Source organism: Notothenia rossii, assembly GCF_949606895.1.
Source record: "Notothenia rossii genome assembly, chromosome: 9".
NCBI lineage: Eukaryota > Metazoa > Chordata > Actinopteri > Perciformes > Nototheniidae > Notothenia > Notothenia rossii.
In genome coordinates, this window is record NC_136907.1 from 77272107 (window position 1) to 77292515 (window position 20409).

Here is a 20409-nt window from a genome sequence, read left to right on the forward strand (position 1 = left end):
CAGGCCTCTGATGCTCTTCTAGGTAATCACACATCCTGTCATGTTCACAGCTACAGTTGGGATACCTTTTTTATCATGTTACTCTCAGATATGAAGATTGACATTCAGTATTTTCCAACAGTAAAGGATCTGTGTTTCTGTGCAGGAAGCTCCACTGCACCAGGAACTACATCCACCTCAACCTCTTCCTCTCCTTCATCCTGAGAGCTGTGGCCGTGTTGGTGAAGGACGACATCCTCTTCAACAGAAACTCTCAGTGCTCCAGCCAGCCGTCACTGGTGAGAGGAGAGTACACACATCCTTTACTCAAGTAGAAGTACACACGTCCTTTACTCAAGTAGAAGTACACACATCCTTTACTTGAGTAGAAGAACACACATCCTTTACTCAAGTAGAAGTACACACATCCTTTACTCAAGTAGAAGTACACACATCCTTTACTCAAGTAGAAGTACACACATCCTTTACTCAAGTAGAAGTACACACATCCTTTACTCAAGTAGAAGTACACACATCCTTTACTCAAGTAGAAGTACACACATCCTTTACTCAAGTAGAAGTACACACATCCTTTACTTGATCAGAAGTACACACATACACACGCAAAATCTTACCCAACCCTAAAGTTAGAACAACTGGTTAGAGTGGCATTGTCGATGTGTCCTTAGACAAGACACTTAACCCCTAATTGCGCTCGATTTTTGGTGTGTGTGTTTGCGTGCGTGCGTGCGTGCATTCTGTGTGAATGTCTGTGAATGCTGACTTGTATAAGTACTTTGAGGGGTTAAAAATGTTTGAAAAGCACTATATAAATGCAGTCTATTTAACATAGTTTACTAATATCAGAATGTAATTGAGGTTTGATTACTTGTATTTAAATATGCAGCGGGAAAGAAAGGAACATTGTCTATATGAAATATGTTTTTTTATGTCTTGCTTTGCAGAATTGGAATACTGTTTCATTTCTGCAAAAGATCCGAAAAAACACTTTGCACTCAACCAAACATGCACAACTTCTTAAATTCATTAATTTAATACACCTCCAACAATCCATCAAATGGCCACTCAGGCTGGTTTCATCGAACTCACATCAGTTACAATAGGCGCTTTCACACCGACTTCAGTACTTTCCCTGTATAGTTCCGATTGTTCTTGAAATTTTGCGTTCACACCAAAAAAAATCCTGAACTAGAACTTAGTTCATGAGAACCTTTCCACCCCTTTTCAGTCCCTGCTAGAGAGCAGGTACTTTCATGGGAGAGAAAGGTTTCCATTTCTGGTTGGCTGGGCGGATTGCAAACCACGGGCCGTAAAACTCAGAAAAGTTTTGTGAAGCCGCCATTTTATTTGCTGGAATTAGCATTATTAGCATTAGCATTAGACCAGCACACCAACGGAGAGAGACTAACTTATGGCAACACAAAAGAAAACATGGGAGCCGTGGAGATGAGGAGGTGTCGGCGTTCTGGCGATTTACTCGGAAGGCTTCAGTAGAAGCTCCTGGGAGTCCCAGCAGCTTCTACTGAAGCCAGTCCCCAACTCCGGGGACTTCCGGCCGGGGACTTAGGGTGGCAGTATACGCCGTGAAGTGGTTTGCAGCCTGCCAGTAAACCCAAAGCAGCAGCAGAAGAAGAAGTGACGTCAGCGGCTTCATTTGCCTAATCCTCCCTCAGGGACTTGTTCCGGAGTGAACGCGATCTGCTCTTTAGTTCATCAGAACTACAGCGTTCTGATGAACTAAGTACTGGAAACTAAGTAGGGCAAAGTACTTGGTGTGAAAGCGTCTATTGATAAGGTGCTATGTGAGTGGTTCAAATCCAGCAGAATGTGTCTATAAAATAATATAGTATATCAAATATCTAGGACTAAAAAGTGTTTGATACTTTCATTAGAAAAGTTTGATCCTTTTAGCATATTAGCAGACTTTTATCCCATTATCATCCACTTGCCTTTATTTGCTTCCATATATAAAACGTCTCTACAGTATTTGTAGGAGAACTGTCTGGGAGCTCTGACCTTTATAATGTTAATGCTACAAATTACAGCTCATCCTCCTGATGAACTCACGGATTGCCCCAGTGGGGGTTAAAGGGTAACGTAAACCCACACATCAATTAGCATAAAGCCTGATTACCCCTCAGCCCCCGAGGGTGAACAGACCCAGCGGTCAAATGGCAATCAATAGGATGTGAGGATCCGCTGATATGAGAACATTGCTCCTTTTGTTCAATGCTGTTACAGACCTGAACCCATATACTCCTGTTAAGCTCCATAACCCAGTTAGAGGTCACCTATTATGCAAAACCCACTTCCTCATGTCTCTTCTACATCAACATGTGTCCCCTCTTCTCCATGTCTCTTCTACATCAACATGTGTCCCCTCTTCTTCATGTCTCTTCTACATCAACATGTGTCCCCTCTTCTCCATGTCTCTTCTACATCAACATGTGTGCCCTCTTCTTCATGTTTCTTCTACATCAACATGTGTCCCCTCTTCTCCATGTCTCTTCTACATCAACATGTGTCCCCTCTTCTTCATGTCTCTTCTACATCAACATGTGTCCCCTCTTCCTCATGTCTCTTCTACATCAACATGTGTCCCCTCTTCTTCATGTTTCTTCTACATCAAAATGTGTCCCCTCTTCTCCATGTCTCTTCTACATCAACATGTGTCCCCTCTTCTTCATGTCTCTTCTACATCAACAAGTGTCCCCTCTTCTTCATGTCTCTTCTACATCAACATGTGTCCCCTCTTCTTCCTGTCTCTTCTACATCAACATGTGTCCCCTCTTCTCCATGTCTCTTCTACATCAACATGTGTCCCCTCTTCTCCATGTCTCTTCTACATCAACATGTGTCCCCTCTTCTTCATGTCTCTCCTACATCAACATGTGTCCCCTCTTCTTCATGTTTCTTCTACATCAACATGTGTCCCCTCTTCTTCATGTCTCTTCTACATCAACATGTGTCCCCTCTTCTTCATGTCTCTTCTACATCAACATGTGTCCCCTCTTCTCCATGTCTCTTCTACATCAACATGTGTCCCCTCTTCTTCATGTCTCTTCTACATCAACATGTGTCCCCTCTTCTTCATGTCTCTTCTACATCAACATGTGTCCCCTCTTCTCCATGTCTCTTCTACATCAACATGTGTCCCCTCTTCTTCATGTCTCTTCTACATCAACATGTGTCCCCTCTTCTTCATGTCTCTTCTACATCAACATGTGTCCCCTCTTCTCCATGTCTCTTCTACATCAACATGTGTCCCCTCTTCTCCATGTCTCTTCTACATCAACATGTGTCCCCTCTTCTCCATGTCTCTTCTACATCAACATGTGTCCCCTCTTCTCCATGTCTCTTATACATCAACATGTGTCCCCTCTTCTTCATGTCTCTTCTACATCAACATGTGTCCCCTCTTCTTCATGTCTCTTCTACATCAACATGTGTCCCCTCTTCTTCATGTCTGTTCTACATCAACATGTGTCCCCTCTTCTCCATGTCTCTTCTACATCAACATGTGTCCCCTCTTCCTCATGTCTCTTCTACATCAACATGTGTCCCCTCTTCTTCATGTCTCTTCTACATCAACATGTGTCCTCTCTTCTTCATGTCTCTTCTACATCAACATGTGTCCCCTCTTCTTCATGTATCTTCTACATCAACATGTGTCCCCTCTTCTTCATGTCTCTTCTACATCAACATGTGTCCCCTCTTCTTCATGTATCTTCTACATCAACATGTGTCCCCTCTTCTCCATGTCTCTCTACATCAACATGTGTCCCCTCTTCTTCATGTCTCTTCTACATCAACATGTGTCCCCTCTGTGGACAGAGACTCTGAAAGTTTCAGGAACAAAGATTCTCTCTCTTTTTGATCCATTTCTATAAAAACCTGTCTGAAAATGAGCTGATCAGATTTTGGCCACTTTATGATGTCATAACGATGTTTTGTCTTGTGTAACCATTAGCCAATCAGCAACCAAGGTAATCCCCCCCACCTTCCTTATCACCTGAATCTCCTCCTAGAGCACCATTGAGTTCTTTGTAACCAAATCTCTCTCAGGGGGGCGTGGGGAGGGGCTCCTTATTTTCATCTAAAGTAACAGACAGAGAATCAGCACTTTGGAAACAGGGCTGAAACAGAGGGGATTATGGGTAATGCTGTAATGATCTGTTTGGTACGTCGAGGCTAAACACTTCATAGACATGTTTGGTGTACATCTGAGAACTATAACATGTTGATGAAAAACAGTACAATAGGGGACCTTTAATATCTGTTGTGTGTTTCAGGTGGGATGTAAAGCCAGCTTGGTGTTTTTCCAGTACTTCATCATGGCTAACTTCTTCTGGCTGCTGGTGGAGGGGCTGTACCTCCACACGCTGCTCGTCGTCATCTTCTCCGAGAACAGACACTTCATCGTCTACATGTTCATCGGCTGGGGTCAGATTCTGTTTCATCTCAGGTTTAGCATCCTGCATTTCTTAATTCCTCATTAGGCTGAGAAAAGGGTGCAATGTGAGAATGTGTTAAAAACATATTGCAATGCTGAGGAAGAGGAAAATAGTCATTTATCACGCTGTGTGTGTGTGTGTGTGTGTGTGTGTGTGTGTGTGTGTGTGTGTGTGTGTGTGTGTGTGTGTGTGTGTGTGTGTGTGTGTGTGTGTGTGTGTGTGTGTGTGTGTGTGTGTGTGTGTGTGTGTGTGTGTGTGTGTGTGTGTGTGTGTGTGTGTGTGTGTGTGTGTGTGTGTGTGTGTGTGTGTGTGTGTGTGTGTGTGTGTGTTCTAACACAACCAACCAACTTCTAAGAACTAATTGTGACAGAGGACTGTTGTGACCCCTCACATTTCCTGCATAATGGCCTAAAAGCTGCACTTGAACGCACCATAATGACTTTAGCCAACAGCTAAAAATCACGTACGTTTTGTGGCGTTTGAGAGAAATCAACTCTTCATAACAGCTAGCAGCAGTTATCATCATTCAAGGAGGGGAAGCCTGAAAAGCATCTTTTCACTCACCACTTAGCTTAATTAGATAAGATAAGATAAGAGGTACTTTATTGATCCCAAGTTAGGAAATGTTTGTGTTGCAGCAGCATAAAAACAACAAAACAAGACATTGCACATAAGTAGAAATAAAAGAGTAGAAGTAAACATCTCAAAATAGAATTAGACTTAGACATACTTTATTGTCATTTCAACAAAACACAGAGTGTACTATTAAAACAACATTTCGTTGTACTGGCTTACAGGAACAGGACAATATAAAAACTTACTAAAATTGTACATGTAAATAAATACTTTAAAGTGACGTGGTGCTGATGAAATTAAAGATAAAGTGTGCGTTTCAAATATAAAGACTTATAGAAATATACAGTAGACCGTGAAGATAAAAAATCGATAAACACCATTTAAGCTGGATTACGGATAAAACGTGTCAAAAATATTCGTGAATTAAAAATAACCAGAAGGGATGAAGATGATGCCTTCTTGTCTTCAGTGGTTTGATTTCTCTCAGCCATGTATATACCCGTTATCATCAGCTCCTTAGTGAGACAATAATCAATACTTTTCAGCTTGATAACATGTGTCGATGTCGTGCATATAGAAACACAAAAGAGTGCAGGGAAAGGAAGATCTGAAGTGGGTAGAACATGGAAATATAATCAATCATGCACTCAGCTGACACAACTAGTGAAGGAATATACATAGGACTTAATGTTGAATAAATGTTAATAATATTTACCCTAATGCGAAAGAAACTTCAGATTTCAAAGTAATAAAAGAAAGAATGAAATAAATGTTATTCTTTCATATCTTAGGCTATTATTTAAACTATCAAACCCACTATGTAGATCATGAATGACCTCCTGATAGATCATTGTTTACCTACATTAAATTGTTGTTTGCCTCGTGCCATTTTTACAGGATTCCCCCTGGTGTTCGTGTTTGCGTGGGTGATGACGAGGATTTATCTGGAGGACACGGGGTAAGTGACGCCAATCAAACTCCTCATCATTAGCATATAAACGTAAGATCAGCTGTGTGTGCACATTACACTGTCTTTCAATCATATTAGATAGATTAAACTTTTATCAAAGGAATCTGAATGCGTATGAATAAATGTCATTGGTTTTGTCAAATGGATATATGAGCATACGTTTCACACAAATTGTTTCCTACTTTATTATGCGATAGGAGACGGGGAATTTAAATGACATTGAAAATTGTCACACTTTATATTCAACAGCCTCTGTCAACACATCACGTTTATTGATTATATTAAGGCCGCAGATATGAATGTGGCTTTGTTTCTCCAGGATAATAAGACAAACTCCCATGTCACGAAGCCTTTTATTGGATAACTCAGCTGCAGGGATTTGCAGCTGAGTAGTTTTATGAGCCTGAGCCACGGATCACATCCCCATTATTACAGACTGCAGATCACCGTAGAGTGGGAGTTTTCTTAAAACAGACTGTGTGAAAAACTCAGCAGCAATAGAGTAGAGGATTGATTCAGCATTTAGAGCCTTCTGTTTCCTCGTCTGGAAGTCAAGGGTTTTTCGGATGTGTTGTTTGTTAGATTCCTAATACAGGGTGTCCGCGGGGTCTTAAAAAGTATTAAAAGTTGATAAATCAATGTAGCGAAAATTAAGGCTATTAAAAAGTATTAAACGGCATTTTCCAAGGTATTAAGAAGGTTCACAGCAACGACAACATGAAACACCCTTTAATTTACTGAAACGACATGTCGGGAAACCCCACAAAGCGGCCCCATGCATAGCGCGCCGTAAAATGCTGCTTATTATTTTAAGTTTCGTTGCCTTGCTCCGCTCTGTGTGTGGGGGGGGGGACTAAACGACTACGGTAACGGGTCCCAAGGTGGGTAGACCGGCATACGCAACGCTCTGGGGGTCCAACGGCTCCGTGTGTTCCCTATATGATCATTTTCTGATAACGATGAAATAGCCCGCCTCCCTCTCCCCACGTCTCCTGCTGCCGCTGGGCTGTCAGAAGAGGGGGAGGAAAAGAGAGGCAGTTATTAAATATTATTATATTATTATACAGAGAACAGAGTCGTTATCAATTTTTTTTAAAGCTCAATAAATAACAAAGAAGACCTCTGACCGGCAATTTTCTAATTTTGTACGGAAGATTTCAACTTTAACGGACATGTTGACCGGCGGAACATTTTTTTTTTTACGGAAACTGCCGCACGCTCCCCTCGTTCCTTGGAAGAGGCGGAGAGGTGGGTGTTTTTCATCTGCTGGTGCACTACCTGAGAGATACAGCAGGAGAACACGCCGTACACCGCAGAGAATAAACAGAAGGGCAACCATGGCAACCATGCTCCGGGTCTTCTTCGCTGCTTTTGGTATATTTCGGGCGGCAGCAGCGCCACTTACAGGCCTGACATATGTACTACATCGTTTCCAGCATTTCCAGCGGTCTAGTGTGAAGGACACATTAATGAATCGAATGCGTGTGAACGGAAGCCTTTTTTGCGCTTGCGTATGCGTTTTACCGTATGCGTCCTTGTGGGGCCGGGGTCTAAGCCAAACTATATCCGGTCACAGAGATCTGCTATTTTAAAGTAAAGTCAACACATATAGACCCTAAATATAATTTATATTAAGAACGAGAAAAGTCTTAACATATATATCCTTTTTTGTAAACATATGACAAATGTGTGAGGGTGATGACGTCAGAGCATCGTCCTATGTGCCAGGGCTTAGTCCCGGACAGCCCCAGCCCAGTTTAACCCCTGGGTATTTGTGAGGGAGCTCCTATATGGCATTACCCCGCTGAAGCTCACCAAAGTTTAACATGTTTCATAGTTCAAAGTTTTGTCAATTGTTTTGTTTATTTGTCAAATACTGGTTTCTGAGGAGTTTTACTGGAATGAAAGAGCACAGAGTACAGAAGCAAAAAAGCAGCATACTGCATTAAACCTGACCTTCACAGAGAAGTTGAAGTTCATGTGGAAAGGAGGCTTCAGTAGTCTGTCTGCACTCTGTTTAGTTTTGCTATCTTACAATCAATATAGTAAAGTGTGTTGCCAATGTAACCGGTTAGAACTCAAAGTTGCGATGAGGTCTTAAAATATATGGAAAGGGTCTTAAAAAAGGTCTTAAAAGGTATTAAATTTGACTTCAGGATTCCTGCATATACCCTGTAATATAAAGTCTGTGGTTAACACAAGCTAATGAGATTATAGGATTTTGTTATACGACATAAAATACGTGTCTAAAGGAGACGACTAAACATCATTAAGCCCAACATTAGCCACCTTTAGCTTAGCTGTGGTGACGTGAAGTCATGTGACCGTGCTGTAGTTCCTTTATAGCCCAACATTAGCCACCTTTAGCTTAGCTGTGGTGACGTGAAGTCATGTGACCGTGCTGTAGTTTGTTTATAGTCCAACATTAGCCGCCTTTAGCTTAGCTGTGGTGACGTCAAGTCAAGTGACCGTGCTGTAGTTCCTCTATAGCCCAACATTAGCCACCTTTAGCTTAGCGGTGGTGACGTGAACTCATGTGACCGTGCTGTAGTTCCTTTTTAGCCTTACGATAGCATTTAACACCATTTACACTTCAACATTCATAAAATGGTCTTATCGTAACAGAACTTATGTTTGCAACAGATCTTATTTTCGGAAATATTCCCGAAATCCAATGGAAAATGCCATTGAGTTTTGATCGTCATCCCTGCACCACTCTATTAGAGAGCAGCAAGGGACAGCAAGGATACAGCTCACAATGTAGAAAGGTGTGTGGAGAATAATGATGAACTGTGAGCTTGAGGGTCTATTCTTCACCTTAGGAGCAGTTGCTTGACAAAATGAAATGAACAGCTTGGTGTGCAGCCTTCACACATTTGATAAAGGATGTGCAATGCATGTTAAAACTTCTGTAAAAGGTATTACCTTGAGTTATGATCCTCTAGTGTCACTAAAATTACTTCTTGAGACTTGATTTGGAGTCGACGTGCCACAACTTGAGAAAAATAACCAACAAAAGAATGACTCCAAAAAGGCAGGTGCAAAAAAGTATTTTCTTAGAAAAAGTGGAACAAGGATACAAAAATCCAGAGAGGCAAACAAAGAAAATCAGAGTCAGGTGAAAAACAAGCAAAGGTCAGAACAAGGGTACTGGTCGGCTATTTTTACAAAATACTGGAAAGACAAGCCACATTGCACCTAGACAATCTGGCAGTAAACAAATGGAAGTGGATTGGTACTTATACTAGAGAGCTGATGGGGGAATTTGGAACAGGTGAGTGGTGAGCAGGAAAAGTTGATCTACCATCGGAAGGTCAGGCAAAAGGGAATTGCAGTGTCTGAAATGAAAACAGACAACATACAAATCTCCTCTCTCCTAGGAAGGCAAGCGTCCTTGGGAGAACTGTTTCTACCGGTTTGATCTGGGTCTTAGATATGTCCATGAAACTATCTTTTCTTCAGACAATAACAGGACATCAGGTTTGACCCTGCCAGGGACAGGACTTATAGTTTGATGTCGAATATGCTCTTGGTTAAGTGTCAGGGACATTGGAAGAGAGTGCCAGAGTTCTCAGTAAACGTCTTTGTCACTTCTCTAGCTGTGACTTCCAATAAATCTCCAGTGTCTGACATCAATTTGAAGCTCTCCGTTGTACTCCTTGGGTTTTTCCAGTTCTTTGCTGCAAGAACTTCACCACAATAAGCACACAAAGGAAAATGTAAAACCATGAGACGACGAGAGATCTGAAAGCATTCCACTTTTTTGACCACAAGACAGCAATGATGGGAATATCAGCTTTGTAACCCTAACCCTAGCCTAAAAGCATTTTACATTATAATACAGTAGGCAACATTTAGACAAGTTCAAGTCATATTGAATTGCAATTTAAGACTTGTAACTTGGGTCTCTCTAGTATTCTAGTTAGGTCAAAGAGTTTTTCCATTGTTTTGGCTCTTTGAAAGATATGAACTTGCAGGATTCTTGCTGTTTTTAAGTTTTTAACTGCGTGGTGGATTGCATTGATTGTCATGTTACTTTGGGTTTAAAACTCGGTATTTGAGTCTTTACTGTTCCACAACTGGGTCTGTAGTTGTTTCCCAAAGTGAAGGATTTCAAATCTATTGGGGCCTTGTTCAGAAAGGGAAACATTTACAAATTGGTCATTATTTGGACACTGTATCGGACTGCAAAGAGCAATTTCAGCCAGGAGACAAATTCACAATTTACCACTTGATTTACTTCCCAGTTCTCCCTTATCATCATGAACTTTAGTTAATATCAGTATGAAAGAGATCATGAATAAAAGCTCCTGGAATGAGTTTCCTTCAGCAGGCTGACTGGAGCTCATCCTCAGAGATGCTCAGACATCCATAACATCCTCAAAGTGTCAAAGAAGCCAATTAAAGTGGTCCGGCCCGCCAATAATGAGGCTCTGTTAAATCCAACTGGGAGGAGAACCAGGGTCAGAAGGGATGACTCACTCCAGTATAGTATGATGGGAGGAGCTGGAGGATTTGGCAGAAGAAAATCATGTCTTGTCCGCCTCGTTTATTAGCCTTCCTCGACTGCAGCCCTGGATTAGTGGCCAAAGATGGAAGAATGGATTTGTGACTTGCCCTAAATGACATGAGACATACTTTACAGCAGGGGTGTCCAAACATTTTTCACGAGGGCCACATACAGAAAATATACGAAGGGCTGGGCCACTCACTAGAGGTATATCTTGCCTCATAAGTTAAGTTATAAGTCAGCAATCAAATGTAAGTAAATTATGCTTAATCAGCCTACATCACAGCTCTCCATAGGGTTTCAATTATATTGTTAGCAGCTCATTCCTTACAACAGAAGCATCAGATTGCTTATAATAAGATGTAAATAGGAACTGTATATTTAAAGCTTGTTATAAAAAATAAGTTATTGAGCTTTTTTCTTATCAACTTAGATTTGTTAGAAAAAAAATTCAGCTTCAACTGACTGAATTTATTTGAAAAGTGGGCTTATTAACACATGAATTAATACTACAGTAAAATATCTGTTTTCATCTATATTTAAGAAATAAAAGACGAGCATAAGTTTCATTTGAGGGCCATACTGCATTATATTTTTTTAATTTGCTGATGGCCGATTAAAAATGGTCCGCGGGCCGCATTTGGCCCCTGGACCGTAGTTTGGACACCCCTGCTTTACTGGAAATTCATCCAGAAGTTTGAAGCCTCCCTCTGCTTGTAACTTTCCACACTTTTCTGTTGCTGTTGTGCTTTATGATATATTGTTTATGTACTATATTAAGGAGAATATGGTTATTAATGTTGCCCTCAGATGCTGGGAGAGGAATGACAACCCCATACCCAACTGGGTGATCAACGGACCAATCGGTTTATCCATTATGGTGAGTTGAGTTTTTCCTTCTGTTTGTCGGCAGGTATTTTACATGCTTGCCAATTTAAAAAGCACCATTTTAATAAAAGGATACAGATGCCAACACCCTCCCCATGGGTTACTGTTGATACACAATGTCAAGCTTTCAAAAAAAGCATTGCGTTGAGAACTCTTGATAATCAGCCCTCGATTTGAGAAACAGAAGCAGGCCTATGGTTGATGATTTGTGTACAAGACATGAAGGAGACATTTCTTCTATATATTTGAAGAGCTATTTGTCCTACCATACCAATAGTTGATTAAAGGAAGCAGATGAAAAATATATATATATTCCTTTTGTTTCACAAGTTACAGCATGGTGAGATTTTATGCTTTTGTAATTGGCATTTTTTTAATTATTTGAATAAAAACGTTTTTGAAGATGAATAAAAACCAACGTGTTTGCCAAAGTAATCTCACGTCTCTTCATATCTCTTTCAAATGTCCAAGCGCACTCATTTTGCATGCGAATAAATCATGCTTGATAAGGCTAATTGCTAAGAAATGATTGAACAATCGTCCAAGAGCTCAAAAAGCATTTTAAGGGCGAAACAAATTCACCCAAAAATGCCCCAAAAGTCATATACAGTGATTACCCAAAGTATGACTTAACTGTTTTCACTTGTCATGCTTTAAATGAACCAACGATGCACCAAAAGTCATCCAATCATCTTTTCTTCTGGGTGTAGCACTGACTTGCTGTTTGAGTCTCTTCATTCATTGCTTGAGTGGGTGGAAAACTGTCCAACTCTGCACAATAAAATCCCTCCTTGTGGGGGTTTTCTGACTCTCTTCATTTGCTCTGATGTAATTTCCTTTCTCCCTGTCTCCAAGGTGAACTTTATCCTGTTCATCAGCATTATTCGGATCTTGGTCCAGAAGCTTAGGTGTCCTGACGTGGGCGGAAACGACCAATCACAATACAGGTATCTCACAAGAGGCTACACCTGCTACTGTGGAGGAAAGTCAGCTAAAATTTATTTTTAAAAGCAGATAATCTGAGAAACCCAGAACACTTTTATCCCCTCTGCTGTCCGGAAACATAACGGTGTAGATAACAGTTATTCAAATAGACGGCGTTTCATGAAATGCCGAGTGGGCGAAGTGCCTCTATAGTGGGAAATTCTTGCACAATTCAGGGTCTTTGCACAGTCAGACACACAATTGTACCCTGCAGGGGAATGTGAGCTGTGCTGAGCTGTCAGGTACTCTCCTATCCTGCGGTCACGGAGATCAGAGAGGCAGAGGCGATTAAAAGCCTGGATAAGCCACTGCAGAATCTCCCGTTACTGTAGGTGAAGACATGGTGTCAGAGCAGTGGAGTTTAGTGCAGTCCTGAGCTGACATGACAAATTGAGAGGAAGGATTTCACCGTCTCAATGTACGCTGGAGTTGTTGGGGTGGTGCAATGCTACAGAAGTAGTTGTTTAAGCCAGTTTATACTTTCCAAAAGCCCTGCAGATATTTTTGATTTGATTTGATTTATTTCGAAAACAATAATAGAAAAAAATGATATTAATAATGAAATGAAGCATGAGAATTATTATACTATACAAACTTAAGCAGTGTCACATTGATAAACAAAAATATAACTGACTGGTTTCTCTTTCCTGTAGTGTAGTATATAGATTTGAGTGCATGCTAATGAGCTGCAAGTCCGAAACGCCTCCTTTGTTTACTTCCAGAAAATCAGTATGTAACACTTGGGCTCCTATTGGCTAGCGCTCCAACACATTGTACGTGATAGGCTAAGGGGCGAGACATCTCTAAGCGGTTGACCAATCACAACAGAGCCGGCCAGCTAACCAATCAGAGCAGACTGGGCTCTGGTTTCAGACAGAGGGTGAAAAGAGGTGCTGCATCACAGGCTGTATGAGAAAAATAAAGAGCTTTTTGAACATTAAAGCTTGGAGACATGTAGAGACACTACATACTGATATACACCTGAACATCAGCAGGAGAGGACTCTTTAAAGTAGAGACACTACATACTGATATACACCTGAACATCAGCAGGAGAGGACTCTTTAAAGTAGAGATACTACATACTGATATACACCTGAGCATCAGCAGGAGAGGACTCTTTAAAGTAGAGACACTACATACTGATATACACCTGAACATCAGCAGGAGAGGACTCTTTAAAGTAGAGATACTACATACTGATATACACCTGAGCATCAGCAGGAGAGGACTCTTTAAAGTAGAGACACTACATACTGATATACACCTGAGCATCAGCAGGAGAGGACTCTTTAAAGTAGAGACACTACATACTGATATACACCTGAACATCAGCAGGAGAGGACTCTTTAAAGTAGAGACACTACATACTGATATACACCTGAACATCAGCAGGAGAGGACTCTTTAAAGTAGAGACACTAAATACTGATATACACCTGAACATCAGCAGGAGAGGACTCTTTAAAGTAGAGACACTACATACTGATATACACCTGAACATCAGCAGGAGAGGACTCTTTAAAGTAGCGACACTACATACTGATATACACCTGGACATCAGCAGGAGAGGACTCTTTAAAGTAGGGACACTACATACTGATATACACCTGGACATCAGCAGGAGAGGACTCTTTAAAGTAGAGACACTACATACTGATATACACCTGAACATCAGCAGGAGAGGACTCTTTAAAGTAGAGACACTACATACTGATATACACCTGAACATCAGCAGGAGAGGACTCTTTAAAGTAGGGACACTACATACTGATATACACCTGAACATCAGCAGGAGAGGACTCTTTAAAGTAGAGACACTACATACTGATATACACCTGAACATCAACAGGAGAGGACTCTTTAAAGTAGAGACACTACATACTGATATACACCTGAACATCAGCAGGAGAGGACTCTTTAAAGTAGAGACACTACATACTGATATCCACCTGAACATCAGCAGGAGAGGACTCTTTAAAGTAGAGACACTACATACTGATATACACCTGAACATCAGCAGGAGAGGACTCTTTAAAGTAGAAACACTACATACTGATATACACCTGAACATCAGCAGGAGAGGACTCTTTAAAGTAGAGACACTACATACTGATATACACCTGAACATCAGCAGGAGAGGACTCTTTAAAGTAGAGACACTACATATTTATATACACCTGAACATCAGCAGGAGAGGACTCTTTAAAGTAGAGACACTACATGCTGATATACACCTGAACATCAGCGGGAGAGGACTCTTTAAAGTAGAGACCCTACATACTGATATACACCTGCATATCAGCAGGAGAGGACTCTTTAAAGTAGAGACACTACATACTGATATACACCTGAACATCAGCAGGAGAGGACTCTTTAAAGTAGAGACACTACATACTGATATACACCTGAACATCAGCAGGAGAGGACTCTTTAAAGTAGGGACACTACATACTGACATACACCTGAACATCAGCAGGAGAGGACTCTTTAAAGTAGGGACACTACATACTGATATACACCTGAACATCAGCAGGAGAGGACTCTTTAAAGTAGAGACACTACATACTGATATACACCTGAACATCAGCAGGAGAGGACTCTTTAAAGTAGAGACACTACATACTGATATACACCTGAACATCAGCAGGAGAGGACTCTTTAAAGTAGAGACACTACATACTGATATCCACCTGAACATCAGCAGGAGAGGACTCTTTAAAGTAGAGACACTACATACTGATATACACCTGAACATCAGCAGGAGAGGACTCTTTAAAGTAGAAACACTACATACTGATATACACCTGAACATCAGCAGGAGAGGACTCTTTAAAGTAGAGACACTACATACTGATATACACCTGAACATCAGCAGGAGAGGACTCTTTAAAGTAGAGACACTACATATTGATATACACCTGAACATCAGCAGGAGAGGACTCTTTAAAGTAGAGACACTACATGCTGATATACACCTGAACATCAGCGGGAGAGGACTCTTTAAAGTAGAGACCCTACATACTGATATACACCTGCACATCAGCAGGAGAGGACTCTTTAAAGTAGAGACACTACATACTGATATACACCTGAACATCAGCAGGAGAGGACTCTTTAAAGTAGAGACACTACATACTGATATACACCTGAACATCAGCAGGAGAGGACTCTTTAAAGTAGGGACACTACATACTGATATACACCTGAACATCAGCAGGAGAGGACTCTTTAAAGTAGAGACACTACATACTGATATACACCTGAACATCAGCAGGAGAGGACTCTTTAAAGTAGAGACACTCCATACTGATATACACCTGAACATCAGCAGGAGAGGACTCTTTAAAGTAGAGACACTACATACTGATATACACCTGAACATCAGCAGGAGAGGACTCTTTAAAGTAGAGACACTACATACTGATATACACCTGAACATCAGCAGGAGAGGACTCTTTAAAGTAGAGACACTCCATACTGATATACACCTGAACATCAGCAGGAGAGGACTCTTTAAAGTAGAAACACTACATACTGATATACACCTGAACATCAGCAGGAGAGGACTCTTTAAAGTAGAGACACTACATACTGATATACACCTGAACATGAGCAGGGGAGGACTCTTTAAAGTAGAGACACTACATACTGATATACACCTGAACTTCAGCAGGAGAGGACTCTTTAAAGTAGAAACACTACATACTGATATACACCTGAACATCAGCAGGAGAGGACTCTTTAAAGTAGAGACACTACATACTGATATACACCTGAACATCAGCAGGAGAGGACTCTTTAAAGTAGAGACACTACATACTGATATACACCTGAACATCAGCAGGAGAGGACTCTTTAAAGTAGAGACACTACATACTGATATACACCTGAACATCAGCAGGAGAGGACTCTTTAAAGCAGAGACACTACATACTGATATACACCTGAACATCAGCAGGAGAGGACTCTTTAAAGTAGAGACACTACATACTGATATACACCTGAACATCAGCAGGGGAGGACTCACAAAATAACATCTTGTTCAGTTGAATAATGTTTTTAAATAACTATTTTCTCTCAGGAGATTGGCTAAATCCACCCTGCTGCTGATCCCTCTGTTTGGGATCCACTACGTTGTCTTCGTTTGTCTCGGCGGATCCATCGCAGAGGATTATAAAATATTCTTCGACCTGGCACTCGGATCCTTTCAGGTGCTGTATGACATATTTGTACATCCCATCCCTACATGTTATTATCTACACACATCTACAAGCATACACATTATCTTCTACATTTTAGATTTCAATATTGAATTACTAAATAACATATCATTTTGTATTAAAGTTTTAAACATTACTGTGTTGTTCTCCTCAGGGTCTGGTGGTGGCCATTCTGTACTGTTTCCTAAACAGTGAGGTAAGCTTTTAAAAATAAAATAATTCTGTGTGTGGCACCAAAAAAACATCTATTTCCATAAAACATTTAAGTATTTAATTTAAAAGGAGCAAAAAAATAATACAGGTCTTTCTTAAGTATTCCCATGAAGGTGTCTGCACTCCGATGATAACAAGCCTGTTTAAAATACATGGTTTATTTTCAATTTGGTCGATGTTGTTCTGGAGACAAAGGTTTAGGTAATAGGTTTTTTTTCAATCAAAACTTGTATGATTAAAGGGATGAGAATAGGTGAGGGACGTTTGTTTAAAGTGGCTGCGTATCTCCATTCTGCAGCACCTGGTTTGTTGTAAACATGGAAGGTGAACTTTGTAAGCCAGTTAATAAACCTGAAAAAATCTATAAATATTCAGTTGAATTCCCACAACAGGTACGCATTCCCAAACTCTAATGCATTCAACAGGTAGAATCAAGTAGGAACTATATAATTAAAACACATGAAATAAAAATAATATACTGTAAAACGCAAAACATAAAAAATAACCCATTCTAAATAAATCTTGCTTTTACTCCAAACGTACCAGAAATATAAAAGAAATTAACCAATATTTATTGTAAGAGACCGTAATATGACCCAAATCTCTAATTCTCATGTCTACTTTTTCCATTTCTATATATTTAATAATTACAAGACCCTTCTTAGTTAACACGGTGTATGATTTTGAACCTACTGTCGGGACAATTTCCAGCACATTTGTGGATACACAAGAACAGAAGTACCATACTTTAGTCATCCCAAGTCACAGCAGCATTTTGTTCAAAACATGTACAAGAATTACAAACTTCTTCAAAATAGTATAAAATAAAAATAAACATTCAAATGTAAAAACTGAATATACATATTCTCAGTCGAAAATACATATTCAGAAGATTTTCGACACACTATAAAATATACAGATTAATTTGACTACTCTCTTGTAAACCAATTTACTAAAGGGACAGAAACAAAAGCATTATACATACAAAAAAATTGTGCACAGTAGCTTTGGATTCAAAGTATAATATATATCCTGTGAGGAATTGTTATCGGATCAGTCTTTCTTTAGTTTAGAACATGTTGTTTTTTGTTGTCCCCCTTGTAGGTTCAGGGTGAGCTTAAGAGAAAGTGGCGGAGTATGTGTCTGAACTGCCGTCTGAACAGAGATCACTTCAGCAACACCTTCGCCTCCAGGAACGGTTCAGAGCACATGGTGCAACCTCACAGAAACTCCAGAACCCAGTCCATCCTGCAGTCTGAGACCTCTGTGCTCTAAAGGCCATTAAAGGTCCCCTACTACACTGTTTTTCATCAATATATTATAGGTCTCAGATATATACAAAACATGTCTCTGATTGGCTGGAACACCAAACAGATCATTGCAGCATTACCCATAATCCCCTCTGTTTCCAAAGTGCTGATTCTCTGTCTGTTACTTCACATGAAAATAAGGAGCCCCTCCCCACGCCCCTCTGAGAGAGATTTGGTTACAAACAACTCAATGGTGCTCTAGGAGGAGATTCAGGTGATAAGGGGGGGGGGGGGTTACCTTGGTTGCTGATTGGCTAATGGTTACACAAGACAAAACATCGTTATGACATCATAAAGTGGCCAAAATCTGATCAGCTCATTTTCAGACAGGTTTTTATAGAAATGGATCAAAAAGAGAGAGAACCTTTGTTCCTGAAACTTTCAGAGTCTCTTTCCACAGAGGGGACACATGTTGATGTAGAAGAGACATGGAGAAGAGGGGACACAGGTTAATGTAGAAGAGACATGACATGAAGTGGATTTTGCATAACAGGTGACCATCAAATCAAACACAGTCCTCAGGTTGACCAGGGTCGAATGGTTTAACAGATTGATTTTTAGTATGAAGTCAAAGTGGTGGCATGCTCATCGTTTTATCGTAAATGTTGTTCTTGGATTCACTCTGTGAGCCTTCTAAATGCACCCTAAGTAGACGGAAAGCATTTCTAAACCATCATATGAGGGTATCTTTGTGTTTGCTGCCAAGAAAGACCATTTCTAATCAGTGTTTTAATGTTGCGTTGTCAATGAGAGCTTAGAAAGAACGTGATGTAGGTAATGTAGGCAATTTGACTTGTGTACTTGTATTTGCATCAATTACATATTTATTCAGAAACATATGACAATCAGTGCCATTGTTATCGTCATGGTAACCAGACTTTCGATTGGGTTTGTGCCAAAAAGGAAAATCTGGGAATACTCTTATGACCGTTAACGTAAATTACCTGGAAATGATATCTGCTATATTAAAATTCAGTTATTCAGTTACGTAATGTGTAAACCCAAGGGATCCTTAAAAAAAGAAAAACTAAAATCAAACACAGTCTTCAGGTTGACCCGTTTCACAAATTGATTTAATCGTAAAGTCGAGGTGAAAACCAAAGGGTTGGGGCATCCTCATGGGTTCATGGCAGATGTTGGTTTCAGCGTGACAAGTATAAGCCTTCAAACAGTATCTCAAGTGGACCTTAAGTATTTCCGAACCATCATATGAGGTTACTCTTGTGTTTGCGGCCAAGAAAGACCCATTTCTAATCAGTGTTTTTCGTGTGAGTAGTTGATGTGAGCCGAGAAAGAACGGAGTCTTGTTGAAAATCGTTGCAAACTCTTGTTAAGTCTGTTGTTCCTGGAATCATGCATATGAGTGTTGAAGGTATCGTAGCACAATTTGACTTGTGTACCTATTTGCATCAGTTACATATTTATTCAGAAATATATATGTAAGAGAATCAGTGCCATTGTTATCGTCATGGTAACCAGACTTTAGATTGAGTTAGTGCCAATGTGTGGTTGATGTCGGCTTGGAAAATCTGGGAAGTATTGTTTTGAATGTTAGGGTAAAGCTTCCCAATTAATATTTGAGATATTATCCTTTAGTTTAATTAATTTGCAAGCCACATACATTAAGTAAAGGAACTGTTCTCCCATTGAGAGCATAAGTATTTCATCAATTTCCTGTAAAACAGCACGTTTTCAAGTGAAAAAATGACTTCAGAGAACTTACAGAACGTGTCTTTAGGTCCATCCATCAAGGTCTTAATCGACCAAACGTCGGAAAAGGCTTGGCTATAAAAGAAACTAGCTACTTGTGTTTGGTAAAAAGAACCAGTGGTTTCTCAGCATGCGATTTTCAGGTCAATTATTTCAATCAGTATTATTTCTCAGAGGAAAAGGTGACAACTTATACCTTCACCCTAGTAACGTCTTTTATGGTCCATATTTGCCAAATCCACCCATCCGGTAATTCAATCTGATTGAAATCACTGTAAAGAATGAATCACTGCATTTTGACCCAGGCCAGCTTCTGGAGGAGACACTGGTAAACAGGGTTGTTTTGGGCTGATTCAGAACCCACACTGTTCTGACAAAAACGCATAATTGTTAATGTGCATAATGTACAATGATATGCTTTAATGGAAAAGTGCTGTGCATGCCCCAAACCCTTTATCTGTGCTTTGATGGTTTTCATACTGTGCCAATCTGTTTTAATGAAGCTACGTATGTTCTCAGACTGAAGACGTCATGTCCTTCAAAGGGACATTTGAGTGAAAGCTGAGATCAGTG

At 40.2% G+C, this 20409-nt stretch overlaps 1 protein-coding gene across 1 annotated transcript in view; it reads left to right on the forward strand.

Moving 5' to 3' along the window:
* Positions 1–18757, forward strand: part of LOC307020637 (vasoactive intestinal polypeptide receptor 2-like) — a 71758-nt gene extending 53001 nt beyond the window's left edge. The window contains exons 6-13 of the mRNA XM_079652147.1: positions 146–278; positions 4293–4443; positions 5928–5988; positions 11321–11390; positions 12254–12345; positions 16465–16594; positions 16758–16799; positions 17921–18757. Coding sequence (XP_079508273.1) covers positions 146–278; positions 4293–4443; positions 5928–5988; positions 11321–11390; positions 12254–12345; positions 16465–16594; positions 16758–16799; positions 17921–18091 — 850 coding nt within the window. The 3' untranslated portion in view covers positions 18092–18757. The remainder of the gene's footprint in view (positions 1–145; positions 279–4292; positions 4444–5927; positions 5989–11320; positions 11391–12253; positions 12346–16464; positions 16595–16757; positions 16800–17920) is intronic.
* The last annotated feature ends 1652 nt before the right edge of the window (positions 18758–20409 follow it).